The 22,442-nt window shown below is 49.3% G+C and overlaps 1 protein-coding gene across 1 annotated transcript in view; it reads right to left on the bottom strand.

Moving 5' to 3' along the window:
- Window positions 1-3,229: 3,229 nt before the first annotated feature.
- Window positions 3,230-22,442, bottom strand: part of DPP10 (dipeptidyl peptidase like 10) — a 425,891-nt gene continuing 406,678 nt past the window's right edge. The window contains exons 22-25 of the mRNA XM_075318715.1: window positions 14,896-14,954; window positions 8,052-8,124; window positions 7,348-7,421; window positions 3,230-3,893 (exon numbers count right to left, since the gene is read on the bottom strand). Of these exons, the coding sequence (XP_075174830.1) occupies window positions 3,756-3,893; window positions 7,348-7,421; window positions 8,052-8,124; window positions 14,896-14,954 (344 nt within the window). The 3' untranslated portion in view covers window positions 3,230-3,755. The remainder of the gene's footprint in view (window positions 3,894-7,347; window positions 7,422-8,051; window positions 8,125-14,895; window positions 14,955-22,442) is intronic.

Genomic DNA, 22,442 nt, shown 5'->3' with positions numbered 1-22,442 from the left:
TGCTGGTCAGGGTCTTGAGATGGGTGTGGACATTGGTCAGGGTCTTGGGAGGGGTGTTGATGTTGGTAAGGGTCTCAGGAGGCTTGTCTGTCGGTGCTGGTCAGTCTCTCGGGAGGGGTGTCGATGTTGATGGTGGTCAGGGTCTCGAGAGGGGTGTCGGTGGTGGTCAGGGTCTTGGGAAGGATGTCGATGTCGGTGCTGGTCAGGGTCTTGGGAGGGTTGTCGATGTTGGTGTTGGTCAAGGTCTCGGGAGGGCTCTTGATGTCGATGCTGGTCAGGATCTCGGGAGGGCTCTTGATGTTGGTGCTGGTCAGGGTCTCAGAAGGGGTTTCGATGGTGGTCAAGGTCTCAGGAGAGGTGTCGATATCGGTGCTGATCAGGGTCTCTGGAGGGGTGTCCATGTCTGTGCTGGTCAGGCTCTCGGGAGGGATGTCGATGGTGGTCAGGGTCTCGAGAGGGGTGTCGGTAGTGGTCAGGGTCTTGAGAAGGATGTCAATGTCGGTGCTGGTCAGGATCTCAGGAGTGTTGTCGATGTCGGTGCTGGTCAGGATCTTGGAGGGTTGTCGATGTTGGTCAAGGTCTCGAGAGGGCTCTTGATGTTGGTGCTGATCAGGATCTCGGGAGGGCTCTTGATGTTGGTGCTGGTCAGGGTCTCAGAAGGGGTTTCGATGTTGGTGCTAGTCAGGGTCTCGATAGTGTTGTCGATGTCGGTGCTGGTCAGGGTCCTAGGAGGGCTCTTGATGTAGGTGCAGGTCAGGGTCTCAGGAGGAGTGTCGATATTGGTGGTGGTCAGGGTCTAAGTATGGCTGTCGATGTTGGTGCAGGTCAGGCTCTCGGGAAGGATGTTGATGTCGGTGCTGGTCAGGGTCTCTGGAGGGGTGTTGATGTCCGTGCTTGTCAGGGTCTTGGGAGGAGTGTCGATGTTGGTCAGTGTCTTGGGAGGGGTGTCGATGTTGTTAAGGTTCTCAGGAGGATTGTCTGTCGGTGCTGGTTAGTCTCTCGGGAGGAGTGTCGATGTCTGAATTGGTCAGGGTCTCAGGAGGGGTGTCGATATCTGTGCTGGTCAGGCTCTAGGGAGGGGTGTCGATGTTGATGGTGGTCAGGGTCTCGAAAGGGGTGTTGGTGTTGGTCAGGGTCTCGGGAGGGCTCTTGATGTCGGTGCTGGTCAGGGTCCCAGGAGGGCTCTTGATGTAGGTGCAGGTCAGGGTTTCAGGAGGAGTGTCGATGTTGGTGCTGGTCAGGGTCTCAGTAGGGCTGTCGATGTTGGTGCAGGTCAGGCTCTCGGGAAGGATGTTGATGTCGGTGCTTGTCAGGGTCTTGGGAGGAGTGTCGCTGTTCGTCAGGGTCTTGGTAGGGGTGTCGATGTTGGTAAGGGTCTCAGGAGGATTGTCTGTCGGTGCTGGTCAGTCTCTCGAGAGGAGTTTCGATGTCTGTATTGGTCAGGGTCCCAGGAGGGTTGTCGATGGTGGTCAGGCTCTCTGGAGGGGTGTCGATGTTGATGGTGGTCAGGGTCTCGAGAGGGGTGTCGGTGGTGGTCAGGGTCTTGGGAAGGATGTCAATGTCGGTGCTGGTCAGGATCTCAGGAGTGTTGTCGGTGATGGTCAGCGTCTTGGGAGGGTTGTCGATGTTGGTGCTGGTCAAGGTCTCGGGAGGGCTCTTGATGTTGGTGCTGGTCAGGGTCTTGGGAGGGTTGTCGATGTTGGTGCTGGTCAGGGTCTCGGGAGTGTTGTCGTTGTCGGTCAGGGTCCCAGGAGGTCTCTTGATGTAGGTGCTGGTCAGGGTCTCAGGAGGAGTGTCGATGTTGGTGCTGGTCAGGGTCTCAGTAGGGCTGTCTATGTTGGTGCAGGTCAGGCTCTCGGGAAGGATGTTGATGTCGGTGCTTGTCAGGGTCTTGGGAGGCGTGTCGATGTTGGTAGTCATCAGGGTCTTGGGAGGGATGTCGATGTCGGTGCTAGTCAGGGTCTCTGGAGAGGCGTCGATGTTGGTGCTGGTCAGGGTCTCTGAATGGCTTTCTATGTCGGTGCTGGTCAGGCTCTCGGGAGGGATGTCGGTACTGGTCAGAGTCTCAGGAGGGGTATCAATGTTGGTGCTGGTCAGGGTCTCAGGAGGGTTGTCGATGGTGGTCAGGGTCTCAGGAGGAGTGTATCGGTAATTGTCAGGCTCTCAGAAGGGCTGTCGATGGCGGTGCTGGTCAAGCTCTCAGGATGGATGTCGGTGCTGGTCAGGGTCTCAGGAGGGGTGTAGATCTTGGTGCTGGTCAGGGCCTCGGGAAGGGTGTGGATGTCGGTGCTGGTCAGGGTCTCTGGAGGGGTGTTGATGTCAGTGCTGGTCAGGGTCTCTAGAGAGGCGTCGATGTTGGTGCTGGTCAGGGTTTCGGAATGGATGTCGATGGCGGTGCTGATCAGGTTCTCGGGAGGGATGTCTGTGCTGGTCAGGGTCTCATGAGGGGTATCTATGTTGGTGCTGGTCAGGGTCTCAGGAGGAGTGTCGATGTTTGTGCAGGTCAGGCTCTCGGGAAGGATGTCGATGTCAGGCTCTCGGGAGGGATGTCTGCTGGTTAGGGTCTCAGGAGGGGTGTTGATGTTGGTGCTGGTCAGGGTCTCAGAAGGGCTGTTTATGTTGGTGCTAGTGAGGCTCTTGGGAGGGATGTCGGTGCTGGTCAGTCTCGGGGTATCGATGTTTGTGCTGGACAGGGTCTTAGGAGGGGTGTCGATGGTGGTCAGGGTCTCAGGAGGGGTGTCTATCGGTAATTGTCAGGCTCTCGGGAGGGGTGTTGATGTCGATGGTGGTCAGAGTCTTGGGAGGGGTGTCGATATCGGTGCTGGTCGGGGTCTCAGGAGGGTTGTTGATGGTGGTCAGGGTCTCGGAAGGGGTGTCAATGCTGGTCAGGATCCCAGGAGGGGTGTCAATGCTGGTCAGGGTCTCGGGAGGGGTGTCGATATCGGTGCTGGTTAGGATCTCGGGAGGGGTGTCAATGTTGGTGCTGGTCAGAATTTTGGGAGGGGTATTGATGGTGGTCAGGGTCTCGGGAGGGGTGTCGATGTCGGTACTGGTCAGGGTTTCAGGAGGGGTGTTCATGTGGGTACTGGCCAAGGCCTCTCAGTTAGTAACTTACACCATAACTGTTGAATTTCTCCCCTTGAATACACAACAGAGCAGCACCTGCTCCTTCACTTGTGGTGGATGAGCCTCAGAGGGCCTTTAAAGGTGGGCATACAGGAGTCAAACATTTCTAGGAAACCATAATTTAATATTGATGTATTCATATTTACAAGTGAGAAATTTACATGTTAAAGTAAATTAGATATGAAACCAATCAGACAAATAAAACACTCCTCGTCTTCAATGCCGCGAATCATAGGACTTCCTGTCCAACGAACCCTGAAAAATAGTGTCTCTTATTGGTCCGAGGGAGAAATAGAAAGGTACAATGCAAAAATCCTCTACCAAAAAGTGCTGCCCCTCTGGACGAGAAAAGAGTCAGAATGCAGCAAAAAAATAACCAAGATCTGTCAGAAGAAAAAACAGAAGTTGCTTTTGTTGTGACAGATGAGATGCTGCAACGTCTGAGGAAAGAAAAGGAGGACAAAGTGAAGGAACTGAAGAAAACATGCACTACACTAATCGTATCCAAAACCGAGTGGAAAAGGGCCGACCCCTGTACACTTCCAAAAGTAGAAGTCCTCACTTCTGTGGAGCCACAGTCTGAGTATTGGCCAGGACGCCAGTGACTAAAAAGAAAAGTCCTGAGCTCTTCATTCATAATCCTCCACCTCCTGTGCCACCACCGCCGCCTCACCCTGCGAGCAGTCACTGAAAAAGCGCAGTAGCGTGCTGTACAGGTGGAAGCGATTCTTCTCAGACATGATCTGGTGACCTTCATCAGGATAAATCTGCAGGAAAAAAGACAGGTGATGAGATGATGAGTGCAGCGTGATGCCAGAGCGAGACAGTGCAACAAGACATGAGGTCAAGGTGACACAGCAAGTCCCAAGGGTTAGACGTGGTCTAAGAAGTCCCAAGTTTAGACTCAAGGGTGAGACGGCGAGACTCAAGGGCGAGACTCAAGAGGAACACAATTCATCCAGAAGAGCATTTCTGAGGTCAAACCCTAAGGTTAGGGGGACCGGGATCACAATCTCTGCTATTGGTGCTGGATGGGGCTGAGGTTTGGGATCTGGGCAATTGATCATGCTCTTCTACAAAATTCCTCCCTCCATGTCTATATGGAGATTGGAGAAGGGCCTTCTCTGTGCCCATGATGGTGCCCAATGCACAAACTGTTCCCATAGACATGGAGGCTACCAGTGTCGTAACTATAAACTTCGGGGCCCCGGGGCAAAACTTCATAGTGGGGTCCCTCAACATTTCAATTACTAGAGGTTGTGTGGAACGTGGTGAAGCCTGCTACGCATTGTTGTATACAACACACCATGTATACAACCAGCCATGCTGCTAAGTTCTTCGAACTTTTTTCAGCCTCCAAGTTTCTTCTTTTCGCAGTCTCTTTTTTTATTTCCACTTGGCTGGTGCCGAATAAAGGCCCTGTCACACACAGAGATAAATCTTTGGCAGATCTGTGGTTGCAGTGAAATCATGGACATTTTGTTCCATTTGTACACAGCCACAAACCTGGCACTGATTGTCCACAATTTCACTGCAACCACAGATCTGCCGCAGATTTATCTCTGTGTGTGACAGGGCCTTTAGTTTCATAATAAACCATTTTATTAACACACACAATCACAGTACCGTATTTTCCGGCGACGGTGTATAAATAAGACTCCTTTTTAACCCCTGAAAATCTTCTCAGAAGTCAGGGTTGTCTTAAGGTGGTGTCACACACAGCGACGACGACAACGACGTCGCTGCTACGTCACCATTTTCTGTGACGTTGCAGCGACGTCCCGTCGCTGTCGCAGTGTGTGACATCCAGCAACGAGCTGGCCCCTGCTGTGAGGTCGCTGCTCGTTGCTGAATGTCCTGCTTCATTTTTTGGTCGTCGCTCTCCCGCTGTGAAGCACACGTCGCTGTGTGTGACAGCGAGAGAGCGACGAAATGAAGCGAGCAGAGAGCAGGAGCCGGCGTCTGGCAGCTGTGGTAAGCTGTAACCAAGATAAACATCGGGTAACCAAGGGAAGACCTTTCCCTGGTTACCCGCTATTTACCTTCGTTACCAGCCTCCGCCGCCCTCACTGCCAGTGCTGCCGGCTCCTGCTCTGTGCACATGTAGCTGCAGTGTGCATCGGGTAATTAACCCTATGTGTACTGTAGCTAGGAGAGCAAGGAGCCAGCGCTTAGCAGTGTGCGCGGCTCCCTGCTCTCTGCACATGTAGCTGCAGTACACATCGGGTAATTAACCCTATGTGTGCTGTAGCTAGGAGAGCAGGGAGCCAGCGCTAAGCAGTGTGCGCGGCTCCCTGCTCTCTGCACTGTGACATGTAGCTGCAGTACACATCGGGTTAATTAACCCGATGTGTACTGTAGCTAGGAGAGCAAGGAGCCAGCGCTAAGCAGTGTGCGCGGCTCCCTGCTCTCTGCACATGTAGCTGCAGTACACATCGTGTAATTAACCCCATGTATAATGTAGCTAGGAGAGCAAGGAGCCAGCGCTAAGCAGTGTGCGCGGCTCCTGCTCTCTGCACATGTAGCTGCAGTGCGCATCGGGTAATTAACCCTATGTGTACTGTAGCTAGGAGAGCAGGGAGCCAGCGCTAAGCAGTGTGCGCGGCTCCCTGCTCTCTGCACTGTGACATGTAGCTGCAGTACACATCGGGTTAATTAACCCGATGTGTACTGTAGCTAGGAGAGCAAGGAGCCAGCGCTAAGCAGTGTGCGCGGCTCCCTGCTCTCTGCACATGTAGCTGCAGTACACATCGTGTAATTAACCCCATGTATAATGTAGCTAGGAGAGCAAGGAGCCAGCGCTAAGCAGTGTGCGCGGCTCCTGCTCTGTGCACATGTAGCTGCAGTGCGCATCGGGTAATTAACCCTATGTGTACTGTAGCTAGGAGAGCAGGGAGCCAGCGCTAAGCAGTGTGCGCGGCTCCGGCTCTGTGCACATGTAGCTGCAGGACGCATCGGGTAATTAACCCCATGTGTACTGTAGCTAGGAGAGCAGGGAGCCAGCGCTAAGCAGTGTGCGCGGCTCCCTGCTTTCTGCACATGTAGCTGCAGTACACATCGGGTAATTAACCCTATGTGTACTGTAGCTAGGAGAGCAGGGAGCCAGCGCTAAGCAGTGTGCGCGGCTCCCTGCTCCCTGCACATGTAGCTGCAGTGTGCATCGGGTAATAAACCCTATGTGTGCTGTAACTAGGAGAGCAGGGAGCCAGCGCTAAGCAGTGTGCGCGGCTCCGGCTCTGTGCACATGTAGCTGCAGGACGCATCGGGTAATTAACCCCATGTGTACTGTAGCTAGGAGAGCAGGGGGAGCCAGCGCTAAGCAGTGTGCGCGGCTCCCTGCTCTCTGCACATGTAGCGACGTTATGATCGCTGCTGCGTCGCTGTGTTTGACAGCTAAGCAGCGATCATAACAGCGACTTACAGGGTCACTGCTACGTCACAGAAAAAGGTGAAGTAACAGCGATGTCGCTATGTGTGAACCCAGCTTTATACGCCAGGTGCAGGGCGCCACGTCCACCTACTGGCAAAGAGACAGTCCGGCTGCCCAAGAGGCAGATGACTGCGAAGATAGATACTGCATGACCAGGAGCCGGGAGGAATGTGTGATTATGGAGACTTCCCCCTCCCCCCCTCGCAGCAGTATAGACCTGCAGACTGGAGAGGGGCTTCTCACAGTTTGTCACAGATCTTTGTGTCTGCTGAGACTGTCTGTCTCCTCTCAAAACAAGACCTCAGTGTCGGTGCACGTCGCTGCCACTGCCTGAACTCTTGGCTTAGTCACCGCCTGTCGCGCCACCACACAATCAGCTGTCTGCCATAGAGCTCCTGTTACTAAGCTAAATAGCGTTTCCCCGTTTAAAGTAAACGAACAAAAAACATTTTACGCTTGCACTTTTATGGATCTTTTCGTTACTTTTATTAACTTTAAACTCGAATAATATAGGAGCTGGGTATTTTATGAGAAATTAAAGTATTAAGATACAATTTTTTACCATCAGTTTGAGGCCCCTTGGGTGGTTGGGGCCCGGGACAGTGCCCCGGCTGCCCCGGTTGTAGTTACGGCCCTGGAGGCTACAATTGTCCACAAAGTCTTGTGCTAAAGATTAAGATTTCTCTTCAATGGAAAACCCTTCTTCACCACAACCATCATCCTCACCGGGTATAACACAATCTTCATAGTCATAAAAACACAATCTTTGTAAAATGTGGTGGGCGTCTCACCTGCACCGTGTGGTTCACCCCAACCTTAATCAGCTGCTTGATCAGCTCTGCTGAATGCTGGAAATGAACTTTAGCTAAAGAGACACAAACGTCAGTAACATGGAGCAAAGGTCCCAGCCCCAAACATTTCATCCAACCCCCAACCTCTAATCCCTCCCAACCCCCAACCTCTAATCTAATCCAACCCTCAATCTCTAATTCCATCCAACCCTCAATCCCACCCAACCCCCAACCTCTAATCAACCCAACCCAACCCCAAATCTCTAATCCCACCCAACCTCCAATCCCACCCAACCTCTAATCCCACCCAACCCCAAATCTCTAATCCCACCCAACCTCTAATATAACCCAACCCTGAATATTTAATCCCACCCAACCTCCAATTTCCAACCTCCAATCCCACCCAACCTCTGCCACCCAACACTGAATCTCTAATTCCACCTGACCCCCAACCTATAATCCCACCCAACCTCTAATTCAACCCAACCCCAACCTCTTATCCCACCCAACCTCTAATCCCACCCAAACCCTAACCTCAACTCCAGGACAGATCTAGACCCAACACAAACTCTTCAGTTTGCAGTACCTGTCTGCTCTCGGCCCCTCATAGGATCTGATCGATCATTCACTGGGCTCTTTGACAGGACCTGACCTCATTATAACATACTTCAAAGTCCATATATCTAGAATATTCCTGCACTCACCATCTGCCATGCCATGGACAAGTAACAGGTTCTTCACTCTGAAGCCATGGATGTTGTGTAGGACGCTGGAGGCCTAGAACACACGAGAGAGCATTATAGAACATCGTGATGATATCTGCCCCCAGTAAGGGTAATGAATGCAACATGATGATCCCAGACCCATCGTTACTAAAGGCATAGGGTCGTATCAGTGATCCTCAGACCCTGCACCATGTTCGGGGCTCTTCACTATACACTGATGAGCAAAAGGTTAACATGTTTTGCGCTTTTGACTTTCCGGCTCCATATCTCTCTGCTCTCTACAGCTTTCAGCGTGACACGACCTTCATCTTCTAGACAATCATTTTGGCTTCTCATACATAAATGTGACTTGCAGATTTTTAGCATATGATTAGTTATGCAGATTCTCACCATGTCGCTGCATTGTTACGGTTTTGCTCCTAAAAATCTGAGTTTAAATTTGTATTAATTTTGTTAGTATTTTGTGAATCTCCTTTTGGTTTCAGCACTGCCTGAACCATTCTGGTATCTAAATCACATTCCAGGATGTCTCCACAGAAATCTGATCCTAGGTCTCTTCTCCATGTTCCCAGTGTTGGTGTATACTGGTCAGGTCTCTTCTCCATGTTTCCAGTGTTGGTGTATACTGGTCAGGTCTCTTCTCCATGTTCCCAGTGTTGGTGTATACTGGTCAGGTCTCTTCTCCATGTTCCCAGTGTTGGTGTATGCTGGTCAGGTCTCTTATCCACGTTCCCAGTGTTGTTGTATACTGGTCAGGTCTCTTCTCCACGTTCCCAGTGTTGATGTATACTGGTCAGATCTCTTCTCCACGTTCCCAGTGTTGATGTATACTCGTCAGATCTCTTCTCCACGTTCCCAGTGTTGATGTATACTCGTCAGGTCTCTTCTCCACGTTCCCAGTGTTGGTGTATACTGGTCAGGTCTCTTCTCCACGTTCCCAGTGTTGGTGTATACTGGTCAGGTCTCTTCTCCACGTTCCCAGTGTTGGTGTATACTGGTCAGGTCTCTTCTCCACGTTCCCAGTGTTGGTGTATACTGGTCAGATCTCTTCTCCATGTCCCCAGTGTTGGTGTATACTGGTCAGGTCTCTTCTCCACGTTCCCAGTGTTGGTGTATACTGGTCAGGTCTCTTCTCCACGTTCCCAGTGTTGGTGTATACTGGTCAGGTCTCTTCTCCACGTTCCCAGTGTTGGTGTATACTGGTCAGGTCTCTTCTCCATGTTCCCAGTGTTGGTGTATACTGGTCAGGTCTCTTCTCCACATTCCCAGTGTTGGTGTATACTCGTCAGGTCTCTTCTCCATGTTCCCAGTGTTGGTGTATACTGGTCAGGTCTCTTCTCCACATTCCCAGTGTTGATGTATACTCGTCAGGTCTCTTCTCCATGTTCCCAGTGTTGGTGTATACTGGTCAGGTCTCTTCTCCACATTCCCAGTGTTGGTGTACACTGGTCAGGTCTCTTCTCCACATTCCCAGTGTTGGTGTACACTGGTCAGGTCTCTTCTCCATGTTCCCAGTGTTGGTGTATACTGGTCAGGTCTCTTCTCCACGTTCCCAGTGTTGGTGTATACTGGTCAGATCTCTTCTCCATGTCCCCAGTGTTGGTGTATACTGGTCAGGTCTCTTCTCCACGTTCCCAGTGTTGGTGTATACTGGTCAGATCTCTTCTCCATGTCCCCAGTGTTGGTGTATACTGGTCAGGTCTCTTCTCCATGTTCCCAGTGTTGTTGTATACTGGTCAGATCTCTTCTCCACGTTCCCAGTGTTGGTGTATACTGGTCAGGTCTCTTCTCCATGTTCCCAGTGTTGGTGTATACTGGTCAGATCTCTTCTCCACGTTCCCAGTGTTGGTGTATACTGGTCAGGTCTCTTATCCACGTTCCCAGTGTTGGTGTATACTGGTCAGGTCTCTTCTCCATGTTCCCAGTGTTGGTGTATACTGGTCAGGTCTCTTCTCCATGTTCCCAGTGTTGGTGTATACTGGTCAGGTCTCTTCTCCATGTTCCCAGTGTTGGTGTATGCTGGTCAGGTCTCTTATCCACGTTCCCAGTGTTGTTGTATACTGGTCAGGTCTCTTCTCCACATTCCCAGTGTTGGTGTATACTGGTCAGGTCTCTTCTCCATGTTCCCAGTGTTGGTGTATACTGGTCAGATCTCTTCTCCATGTCCCCAGTGTTGGTGTATACTGGTCAGGTCTCTTCTCCATGTTCCCAGTGTTGTTGTATACTGGTCAGATCTCTTCTCCACGTTCCCAGTGTTGGTGTATACTGGTCAGGTCTCTTCTCCACGTTCCCAGTGTTGGTGTATACTGGTCAGGTCTCTTCTCCATGTTCCCAGTGTTGGTGTATACTGGTCAGGTCTCTTCTCCACGTTCCCAGTGTTGGTGTATACTGGTCAGATCTCTTCTCCATGTTCCCAGTGTTGTTGTATACTGGTCAGATCTCTTCTCCACGTTCCCAGTGTTGGTGTATACTGGTCAGGTCTCTTCTCCATGTTCCCAGTGTTGGTGTATACTGGTCAGATCTCTTCTCCACGTTCCCAGTGTTGGTGTATACTGGTCAGGTCTCTTATCCACGTTCCCAGTGTTGGTGTATACTGGTCAGGTCTCTTCTCCATGTTCCCAGTGTTGGTGTATACTGGTCAGGTCTCTTCTCCATGTTCCCAGTGTTGGTGTATACTGGTCAGGTCTCTTCTCCATGTTCCCAGTGTTGGTGTATGCTGGTCAGGTCTCTTATCCACGTTCCCAGTGTTGTTGTATACTGGTCAGGTCTCTTCTCCATGTTCCCAGTGTTGGTGTATACTGGTCAGGTCTCTTCTCCATGTTCCCAGTGTTGGTGTATACTGGTCAGATCTCTTCTCCATGTCCCCAGTGTTGGTGTATACTGGTCAGGTCTCTTCTCCATGTTCCCAGTGTTGTTGTATACTGGTCAGGTCTCTTCTCCACGTTCCCAGTGTTGGTGTATACTGGTCAGGTCTCTTCTCCACGTTCCCAGTGTTGGTGTATACTGGTCAGGTCTCTTCTCCACGTTCCCAGTGTTGGTGTATACTGGTCAGGTCTCTTCTCCACGTTCCCAGTGTTGGTGTATGCTGGTCAGGTGTCTTCTCCACGTTCCCAGTGTTGGTGTATACTGGTCAGGTCTCTTCTCCATGTTCCCAGTGTTGGTGTATACTGGTCAGGTCTCTTCTCCATGTTCCCAGTGTTGGTGTATACTGGTCAGGTATCTTCTCCACGTTCCCAGTGTTGGTATATACTGGTCAGGTCTCTTCTCCATGTTCCCAGTGTTGGTGTATACTGGTCAGGTCTCTTCTCCATGTTCCCAGTGTTGTTGTATACTGGTCAGATCTCTTCTCCACGTTCCCAGTGTTGGTGTATACTGGTCAGGTCTCTTCTCCACGTTCCCAGTGTTGGTGTATATTGGTCAGGTATCTTCTCCACGTTCCCAGTGTTGGTGTATACTGGTCAGGTCTCTTCTCCACGTTCCCAGTGTTGGTGTATACTGGTCAGGTATCTTCTCCACGTTCCCAGTGTTGGTGTATACTGGTCAGGTCTCTTCTCCACGTTCCCAGTGTTGGTGTATACTGGTCAGGTCTCTTCTCCATGTTCCCAGTGTTGGTGTATACTGGTCAGGTCTCTTCTCCACGTTCCCAGTGTTGGTGTATACTGGTCAGGTCTCTCCTCCAGTTTCCCAGTGTTGTTGTATACTGGTTAGGTCTCTTATCCATGTTCCCAGTGTTGGTGTATACTGGTCAGGTCTCTCCTCCAGGTTCCCAGTGTTGGTGTATACTGGTCAGGTTTCTTCTCCACGTTCCCAGTGTTGGTGTATACTGGTCGGGTCTCTTCTCCACGTTCCCAGTGTTAGTATACACTGGTCGACTCTCTCGGGGATGTATACAGCTTCTTCTTCACCCACAAGTGTAGGTTTGGGTGGAGGTCTGGGGACTGTGGGGACAATCCAGCTCCTCTACGTTATTGTCATTGACCCATCTCTTCTCCGATCTCGCTGTATGCTTCAGATCGTTGTCCTGCTGGAACACTGTCGTCCTTTTCATACCCATAGTACTTGAGTGTATGAAGTAACTCGTCTTGTAGGACACTCACATATAGCTCAGCATTGAGACCACCATCCATCCTGGTCAAGTATCCAACGCCTTTGGCTGTAAACACACCAATATCAGGCTTCCTCCACCAAAATTGACAGTTCCTTCAGTTTCTCAATCAGTTTGCCCTTTTCCCTTGTTTCTTCCAGACCCATTTCCGCCATCAGATCCGTCTATTGACTTTCATCTCATCACTCCAAATCCCCCGTTTCCAATCTTCCACTTTTCGTTCTTTGTAATCTGGAGCCGACGCTTCTTATGATGATATTGAGGTTGAGACTTCTTCACCTTTTTTTGGGCCACCATTCCAGACTTGTGTAACGCGCGTCGCTCGGTGCTTAATGGACGTCTGTAATGTCACTATTATGAAGCAGACGAGCCGCCTCCACTGCCGGGTGTCACCAGAACAGACCTTGTGATGAGTGACTTGTGACTCCGATATTTTTCCTGGACGTCACCTCTCGGCTTGTGAATGAATGGATGGACTTTATTTCATATTCTTCCACCTGTCATGGTGCACACTATGCAGTGTAACAATTTTCTTGGTCGCTATCGATGAGCTGGATGATGCTGTTTCTCTTTCCTTGGGAAATCTTCATGGCAGCTCCTCAATTGGAACCAGTGACCTTTAACTTGGGAATTGGCCTAAAAACACACGGAGCTAATAGGGTATGTGTGCACCTAACTTTTTTTGTGGCATCAAAAACGCTGCATTTCTGGCCGCTAAAAAACGCACAAACGCAAAACGCATAAAAAAGCATGCATTTTTACCGCAATTTGGTGCGGTATTGGCTGCGTTTTGTTCACTGCGTTATGTGGTTTTTTTTATCAGTGAACAATGCCATTAAAGATTGGTGAAGGAAAAAAAAAATCTGATGTCATTTCCTGCTTCAATCTGTTCTCCTTCATTCTCCACTAGTGTATGGAGGAGAGCAGACAGCAGCTGCAGAACTACAAGGCTCAGCATCCTCCATCCAGTACTGTATGCTGGAGGGAGAGGCAGGGGGAGCAGAACTATAAGGCTCAGCATGTACACTAGTACTAGTAGTGTATGCAGGAAAGCAGACAGCAGCTGCAGAACTACAAGGCTCAGCATGCTCCATCCAGTACTTTATGCTGGAGGGAGAGGCAGGGGGAGCAGAACTACAAGGCTCAGTATACTCCATGCACTAGTGTATGCAGGAGAGCAGACAGCAGCTGCAGAGCTACAAGGGTCAGCTGGGGATTAGAATTGCAGATTTCTGGGCTCCCCCGCTGCCAATTGCAGTCCACAGCCACCCCAGAAAATGGTGCTTTCATAGAAGCACCATCTTCTGGCGCTGTATCCAACTCTTCCAGCTGCCCTGGTGATGGGTGGCTCGCTGGGTAATAATGGGGTTAGGGCTTGCTGTATATATCAGCTGGCCATAAGCCCGAAATTCATGGTGTCACGCCAATATTAGACATGGCCATCATGAATTTCTAGTAATGATAAAAAAAAATAAATAAATAGAACACAGAGAAAAATATTTTTATTAGAAATAAAACAAAACACAATTAGTGACTCCATCTTTAGTGAAATAAAGAACCCCCCTCCGCAGTAATCCTGGGTCAAGGGTCCCGCGCCGTCCAATCCGGATCCAATATCATCTGATCGGTTTGCTGGAAGGCAGAGCGATCAGATGATGTGTCAGGTTCAAGGATGTGAATCACATGACACATCAGCTGATTGTATAAACAAACAATCTGATGCATCAGTAGAAAAAAAAAAAAACCTACTCGCGTCTGTGCAGACACCCGTCCGATCGCTGGACCTGGCGGTAATCAGCTGATAGTTTAAGCCGGCCGGGCGGTAAAAAGCCGACCTCACCACTGGACTTATACTATCAGCTGATGCCGTCAGATGACCGCATCAGGTGATCACCTGCAGGTCCTGGAGCGATCGGACATGTCCTGGGAGTCTGCACACAGGTGAGTATGATATGATATATTTGTTTCTACTGTTCACTTTTGATTTCACAGCTGCTTCCACCTCCCGTCTGGACATGGCACCGGACGAGAGCGGACATGGCGCCGGGCGGAAGGTGGAAGCAGGGGTGGCGGTACCGGGAGGATTCACGCTTCTATGTTTACCAACAGAAGGAATCCTCTTCCTGTACACGTCACTTTACTACGCACCTCTTGCGTTTATAGCTGCGTTTTTAGTTATAGAAACGCAGCTATATTTGCAATTTGCATTTTTCATTGCATTTTTGAACATCTCATTGAACTCAATGGGTGAAAAACGCAGAAATAATTGACATGCTGCATTTTTGTGGGCACCACAAAAACGCAGCTAAAAAAAACGCTGTGTGCAGACAGCAAAAATGAAAACTCATAGACTTTGCTGGTGAAGCAAAGTCATGCAGTTTTCTGAACAAAAACGCACCCGAAAAACGCGGTAAAAACCGCCTAGTGCGCACATAGCCTTAGGGAATGTGAGAACAAGTTGTAATTGGTAGTATACAGGAAGATAAAGCTGTTTCCACCACCAGGAGCAAAACTGTAACAATGCAGAGACCTGAATCTGGATAACTAATCATCTGCTAAATAGCTGCAAGTCACGTTTCTGTATGAGAAGCCAAGGTGACTGTCTATAAAATGAAGGTCGTCTCATGCTCAGAGCTGTAGAGGATGGAGCGATATGGAGCCGGAAAGTCACAAGTGCAAGACATTGTTACCCTATTGCTTGTCAGTGTAATTCTTTACCTGATATGTGTTGTCCTCTGCAGTTGGCATACCCAGGTAACGCTCTGAGAAGGCAGAAGCTGCAGGAAAAATAAGAAACAGTCAGTGTTCAACAGTCCCATGAAAAACTCATTCACCTTCTTCAGGAAGAATCACCCCACGTAACCTCTGATGATCCTCTATGTCTATCGGTAAATACAAAAAGTTTGGATGTTGGGTAAGATGTAAAGAAAAGAAGATTGTGATGAGCGGTAAATCTTATTGCCTTATTTATCACTCACAACACATCATTAGTTGAATGTTGAACACTTTTCTATTTAATTTGAAAGATCACTTTAAATTACCTATTTTAGAAACTTATGGCAGCGACACATCTCAGAACAGTTGTGCCCGCACCATCTCCACCAGTGTGCAGTGTCCATACTTCTTATTTTTACACTGTCTGTAAATGTTGGGGAGGTGAGGAGACAATCGCTGGAGTTTTGGGAGATGAACATTGATGCTCGATTCCTACTGTTCCTCAGTCCAAGGCCTTTGTTGTATTTTTCGTTTTATCATGTTCTACAATGGTGAAATGTCCCTCTCCTCGATAAGCTGGATGGTCCCTCTCCTCGATAACAAGCTGGATGGTCCCTCTCCTTGATAACAAGCTGGATGGTCCCTCTCCTTGATAACAAGCTAGATGGTCCCTTTCCTCCTGAGTCCAGAGAACACAACATCCAGGATTCCCATAAAAGATATTTCACATTCTGATTACATATTTTCCAATTCATTTATGAAATGACCCATTTCTTGATGATTTTGACCTCCTTATTAGTAATGAACAGACCCGAACTGTAAAAGACCAGATCCGCGTGATTTCAAAAGTATCCGGGTGCTGGTCCTGGAGTTCCCAGGGCATTCCGTCTAATGAACGGGGTCCAGTAACTTGGGAAATAAAAAAAATAAAGGAAAAATAAAGCAAGCGCGTTAAACTTAGAGTCTCCGGCGCGGCTGTAACGGTTCCCGCGGCCACTCACTCCTCTTCCAGGGCCGCTCATTATTGCAAATTCATATTCAATGCTTCCCCCGCACACTGGCAGTCCCGGCGTCGTGATTGGTTGCAGTCAGACACGCCCTCAGCCTGTATGACAGCGTGTCTGCTTGCGATCACAGACCCTGTCTGCTGGTCCCTATCGTGGTATAAAAATAAATAAATACATTGGCTTAGTGTTCCCCCATATTATGATACCTAGCACAGATAAAGCAAACAGCTACAGGCTGCAGCCCCAGCAGTTAGCTTATCGTGGCTGTGTATCAAAATAAGAGGAACCGTATGTGGCTTTTCTTTTAAAATCATTTAAATAAATAATTTTAAAAAACAGCGTGCGGTCCCCCTAATTTTAATACGCAGCCATGATAAAGCCAACAGCTGGGGGCTGGTATTTTCAGGCCGGGGAAGACCCATGGTTACTGGATTATATGGTTGCGGTGGCAATTGGGGTAAAAAGAGGTTCATGGCAGCTCACAACTGCCGCTAAGCCCTAGATTACTAATGGGAGGTGCCTTTGAGACCCCCCTATTACTAGTATATAAGTGAAAAGAAATAAACACAAACGTCGAAAAAATCCTTTATTTGAAATATAATACAAAAAGCACCCTCTGTCACCAATTTATTAACCCCAAAAACACCCAGGTCCGACATAATCCACATGAGGTCCCACGACGATTACAGCTCTGCTACATCTAAAAGGCACAGCGAGCAGCCATAGATCAATGACCGTCCGCTGTGAGCTTCAGGCAGACTGAAAAGCGCAATGAGCAAAGACATCACTCAGGTTATTTGCTGTAACAGCTGGAGGTTCCCACGGTCCATCCCCTGTGCCCACAGGTAACTTGACCTCTGGTGACCTCAGTAAAGTCAGTCTATATGAAGTGGAAGCTGCACACCAATGCAGAGAAATATGAACAAGCAGAACTGCTTTATAATACATACAGAATGAAATATACAACTAGCCATATGAAAAATTGAAATGTGACATTGCATAACTGCTGAGGATTATTTGAAAAAAAAAAGAGATATTTAGCTAATGTATTGATCAATTCATTACTGCCCGATAACCACTTCAAGGTAATCTCATATATGGGGTCCCTAACCAAATGTTACCTCTATGTGCGGGTGAAACCTGCTTGTGTGTATGGGAAGCAAGGGACCTGGCTATATAGGAAATTGAATAAACATGGCTAAAGGACAGTACTGGGTTTTCAGACAGAAAAAACTGCATAACAATCAAAAAGACTGCTGGAACACCATTGCAAATGTGAACAGGGTGCTAGCCAATTTTTTCATATGGCTAGTTTTATTTTTCATTCCTTATGTATTATAAAGCAGTTCTGCTTGTCCTTATTTCTCTGAATTTGGTGTGCAGCTTTCACTTCATATAGATCGTGTATTTTTTGGCTAGCACCCTGTTCACATTTACAATGGTGTTCCAGCAGTCTTTTTGATTGTTATGCAGTTTTTTCTGTCTGAGAACCCAGTCCCGCCCTTTAGCCATGTTTATTCAATTTCCTATATTGCCCGGTCCCTTGCTTCTCATACATAGCAGGCTTCAGCCGCACATAGAGGTAACATTTGGTTAGAGAGTGAGAGGAAGAACCCTGGTGCTGCTTAAATTACAATCTCTGCAACAAAGAGGAAGAATCCTGGGGTTATTTAATTTTGCAGAAATACAAGGAAATGTTTCCCTTTTTTATTATTTTTTTAAGGTCAAGTGCCACCGATCAATAATCGGTAGATGGTCACGGCTGCAGGATTGTTTCCTTTTGTTCTTCTCCAGAACCACTATGGCCCAGTGGTCAGAGAATTTGGCTATGTCATTTTGAAGAGGCGGTGTCTCCGGGCGTGATCCCCCCCCCCCTTTTCTCTTTGTCGTCCCCTCTTTCTTTTTGAGTTTCATGCCAGGTTGCGGGATGAACTGGTGTCCTCTGTTCGGCTTCACTGTTTTTGCAGGTGTTTTTTCATTTGTGTTTTATGGGAAACTGAGTGTATGATGTTGCTAATGTAGTTCTGTACATGATTCTGTCCTCTAGGGTCCTACAGGTCCAGGAGCGTATGATGTGATTGGGGGATCGTCGGGAGCGCACTATGTTTCTTCTTGTCTGGTATGGCCGGAAGGTTAACATCTTAACGTGGAATGTCCGTGGTCTGGCGATCCCACAAAGAGGGCGGCAGTTATGGATTGCGTCAGGGATTATTTTCCTGCAATAGTCTGTCTACAGGAAACCCACTTAGATAAGGAAAGAATAACCTGAATAGATCATGGATTAGTCCTAGTTACCACTCTACTTTCTCATCCTGCGCCAGGGGGGTCAGCCTATTGGTACATAGAGCCATACCGTTTGAACCCACTGCATCAACAGTAGACAGGGAGGGGAGGTTTCTGTGTCCGTTGTCAAATTCTGAACAAAGAGCTGATACTAATAGGGGCATACATCCCTCCACCCTATAATAACGGGGTCATAAAGATGGTGGCGGAGGCTATGCAGGAGAATTCGGATGTGCAGGTCCAGGGGGGTATTTCTCAAAATATTATATGGGATGCCATGAAGGCCTGTTTACAGGGGGCACTGATACAGGGGATAAGCAGATCTAAGGCGGGCTTTGCACGCTGCGACATCGGTAACAATGTGTTACCGATGCTGCAGCGATAGTCCCGCCCCCGTCGCACGTGCAATATCTAGTGAAAGCTGCCGTAGCGATTATTATCGCTACGGCAGTTTCACACGCACATACCTGCCGTGCGACGTCCCTCTGGCCGGCGATCCACCTCCTTCCTAAGGGGGCAGGTCGTGCGGCGTCACAGCGACGTCACACGGCAGGCGGCCAATTGAAGTGGAGGGGCGGAGATGAGCGGGATGTAAACATCCCGCCCACCTCCGTCCTTCTCATTGCAGCCGGGAGGCAGGTAAGGTGATGTTCCTCGCTCCTGCGGCTTCACACACAGCGATGTGTGCTGCCGCAGGAATGAGGAACTACATCGCACCTGTCGCTGCACCGGCATTATGGAAATGTCGGAGGCTGCAGCGATGATACGATAACGACGCTTTTGCGCTCGTTCATCATATCAAAAAGGATTTACACGTTGCGATATCGACTGCGACGCCGGATGTGCGTCACTTTCGATTTGACCCCATCGACATCGCACGTGCAATGTCGCAACGTGCAAAGCCGCCCTTAGACTCGATCACGTCAGTTTGGGATATTTCTCCAGGACAGGGTTCAGTCTACGGAACGTCAGTACATAGAATCGGCAACCACTCAGAATAGGCTGGAGTGGAATGAGGCCCAGAAGTCATATGATATCCACCTCAGGGAAAAGGCCAGGAATAGGCGGATGTTTTCACAGCACAAATTTTTTGAAGAGGGGGAAAAGGCAGGGCATCTATTGGCTGTAATAGCTAGGGCACAGCAGGGAAATTCCTTTGTTGGTGCGGTAAGAGACTCCACGGGATCTGTGGTCAATGAGTCAGAGAGGATTTTGCAAGTTTTTGCTAACTTTTACCAGCAATTATATACTTCCAAACTAAGCTTTAATGAGGACCAGATTGACGCTTATCTTGAGGGTATACCTCTTCCCAGGCTCTCTGAAACGGATCGGGTCTACTTAAATGGCCCACTGCAACTGGAGTAACTGCATCTGGCGGTGACTTCTATGTCCAATGGAAGGTCCCCGGGGTCGGATGGTCTTCCCATAGAAATATATAAAAAATTTGGGGACATCCTATTGCCGCAGCTTCTGGACACGTTTCGAGGGGCGGCTGAGGCGTGCCGCCTTCCTCCATTAATGCAGGAGGCCATCGTGGTGGTCATACTTAAACAAGGTAAGGACCCCTTACTTCCTGGTTCATATAGACCAATATCTCTCCTTACCACAGATATCAAAATTATAGCCAAGGTATTGGCATCTAGATTGAATCTGAGAGGAAATCACCTTGTTCATTCTGACCAGTCCGGCTTTATGCCCTCTAGATCTACAGCGGTTAACATTAGGCGCCTTCACCTCAATTTACAACTTCCAGTAGATAATCTGGGGGACAGAGTTATCTGCTCCCTAGACGCAGCCAAAGCGTTCGATTCTATTGAATGGAACTTTTTGTGGGCGGTTCTTCGTACGTTTGGCCTGGGTGAGGCCTTTATCTCCTGGGTAAAATTATTATACGGCGGGCCCACTGCCAGGATTCGTATTAATGGCAGGCTTACGCCAACATTTAATTTGGCTAGGGGCACTCGTCAGGGGTGTCCTCTCTCACCTCTTCTGTTTGCAATGGCTATAGAGCCCATGGCTGAAGTTCTGCGCTGACATCCAAATATAGCGGGTTTCAGAAGAGGGGATCGGGAGGAAAAAGTGGCTCTATATGCGGATGATACTCTCCTTTTTCTGTCAGATGCATCAGTCTCATTACCATTGGCCATGGAGTCTATTCAGACGTTTGGGAGATATTCCGGGCTAACGATAAATTGGGGGACGTCTGTGCTACTTCCTATAGATAACTTGGATAATATCCCTAGATATGCTTCTTCAGGACTGCAGATCTCCTCGCAATTTAAATACTTGGAAATTAACGTTACCGCCAGAGTAAGTGATTACACTAAACTCAACCTGACCCCGATCCTTAACAATTTAAGGATACAGTTGACATAGGGACCCGGCTACCTCTGTCAGTGGTGGGACGGGCGAACCTGGTGAAAATGATTTGGATGCCTCAGCTGCTGTATGTAAATAATTCTCCACACTGGATACCCCAGAGACATTTCTAAAAAGTTAACTCCCTTTTTAGGGAACTGATTTGCGTAGTCCAAGAATTAAATTAGAAACATTACAGGGGAACAAACGGAATGGAGGCCTCAGTGCCAAATCCATGGGGGTACTTTGCAGCTGCCCAAATGCAACATATCCGAGGGTGGGATGACCCGGGGAGGGGGGTGGGGTGGTGGGAGCCCTGCAAAGAGTCTTAAGGTACCGTCACACTAAGCAACTTACCAGCGATCCCAACGATAGGGATCGCTGGTAAGTTGCTAGGAGGTTGCTGGTGAGATGTCACACTGCGACGCTCCAGCGATCCCACCAGCAACCTGACCTGGCAGGGATCGCTGGAGCGTGGCTACACGAGTTGCTGGTGAGCTCACCAGCAACCAGTGACCAGCCCCCAGCGCCGCGTGGAAGATGCTGCGCTTGGTAACTAAGGTAAATATCGGGTAACCAACCCGATATTTACCTTGGTTACCACCGCACGGAGCTACACGTGCAGAGAGCAGGGAGCAGCGCACACTGAGCGCTGGCTCCCTGCTCTCCTAGTACAGCACAAATCGGGTTAATTACCCGATGTGTGCTGCAGCTAAATGTGCACAGAGCAGGGAGCAGCGCACACTGAGCGCTGGCTCCCTGCTCTCCTAGTACAGCACACATCGGGTTAATTACCCGATGTGTGCTGCAGCTAAATGTGCAGGGAGCAGCGCACACTGCTTAGCGCTGGCTCCCTGCTCTCCTACTTACAGCACACATGGGGTTAATTACCTGATGTGTGCTGCAGCTACATGTGCACAGAGCAGGGAGCAGCGCACAATGCTTAGCGCTGGCTCCCTGCTCTCCTACTTACAGCACACATCGGGTTAATTAACCCGATGTGTCCTGCAGCTAGCTACATGTGCACAGAGCAGGAGCCGGCAGCACAGGCAGTGAGAGCGGGGGGAGGCTGGTATCGAAGGTAAATATCGGGTAACCAAGGACAGGGCTTCTTGGTTACCCGATGTTTACATTGGTTACCAGCCTCTGCAGAAGCCGGCTCCTGCTGCCTGCACATTTAGTTGTTGCTGTCTCGCTGTCACACACAGCGATCTGTGCTTCACAGCAGGACAGCAACAACTAAAAAATGGCCCAGGACATTCAGCAACAACCAACGACCTCACAGCAGGGGCCAGGACATTCAGCAACAACCGGCGACCTCACAGCAGGGGCCAGGACATTCAGCAACAACCGGCGACCTCACAGCAGGGGCCAAGACATTCAGCAACAACCAGCGACCTCACAGCAGGGGCCAGGACATTCAGCAACAACCGGCGAACCTCACAGCAGGGGCCAGGACATTCAGCAACAACCGGCGACCTCACAGCAGGGGCCAGGTTGTTGCTGGATGTCACACACAGCGACATCACTAGCAACGTCACAAAAGTTGTTCGTTAGCAGCGATGTTGCTAGCGATGTTGCTTAGTGTGACGGGGCCTTAATTGCAGCAACATTTCAAATCATCTAGCCTCTACGAGGTCCTGTAATCAGGTAGATTTCACTCGTCTTCGGAAACTACGCCTACCCTTATGTTGATACATAAGTTATGGGACAAAATTAAAGATATGCAGGACATCAGGGGGCCGTCGCAGTTTACCTCTGTCTGGGATACCCCGTGGCTGCCCAACCTAAATAAATTAAAGGGGTTTGGAAGCTGGAGGGGGAGAGGGTGGGTCAGACTTACGCAGCTGCTGAACGGGGATAGCTTTAAAGAGTTCTCCACGCTACAATTAGAGTTTGGGT

This window comes from Anomaloglossus baeobatrachus, chromosome 7 (assembly GCF_048569485.1).
Source record: "Anomaloglossus baeobatrachus isolate aAnoBae1 chromosome 7, aAnoBae1.hap1, whole genome shotgun sequence".
In the NCBI taxonomy this organism is placed as follows: domain Eukaryota; kingdom Metazoa; phylum Chordata; class Amphibia; order Anura; family Aromobatidae; genus Anomaloglossus; species Anomaloglossus baeobatrachus.
The sequence above is the reverse complement of the archived record's forward strand: the minus strand, read 5'-3'. Positions and strand labels throughout refer to the sequence as shown.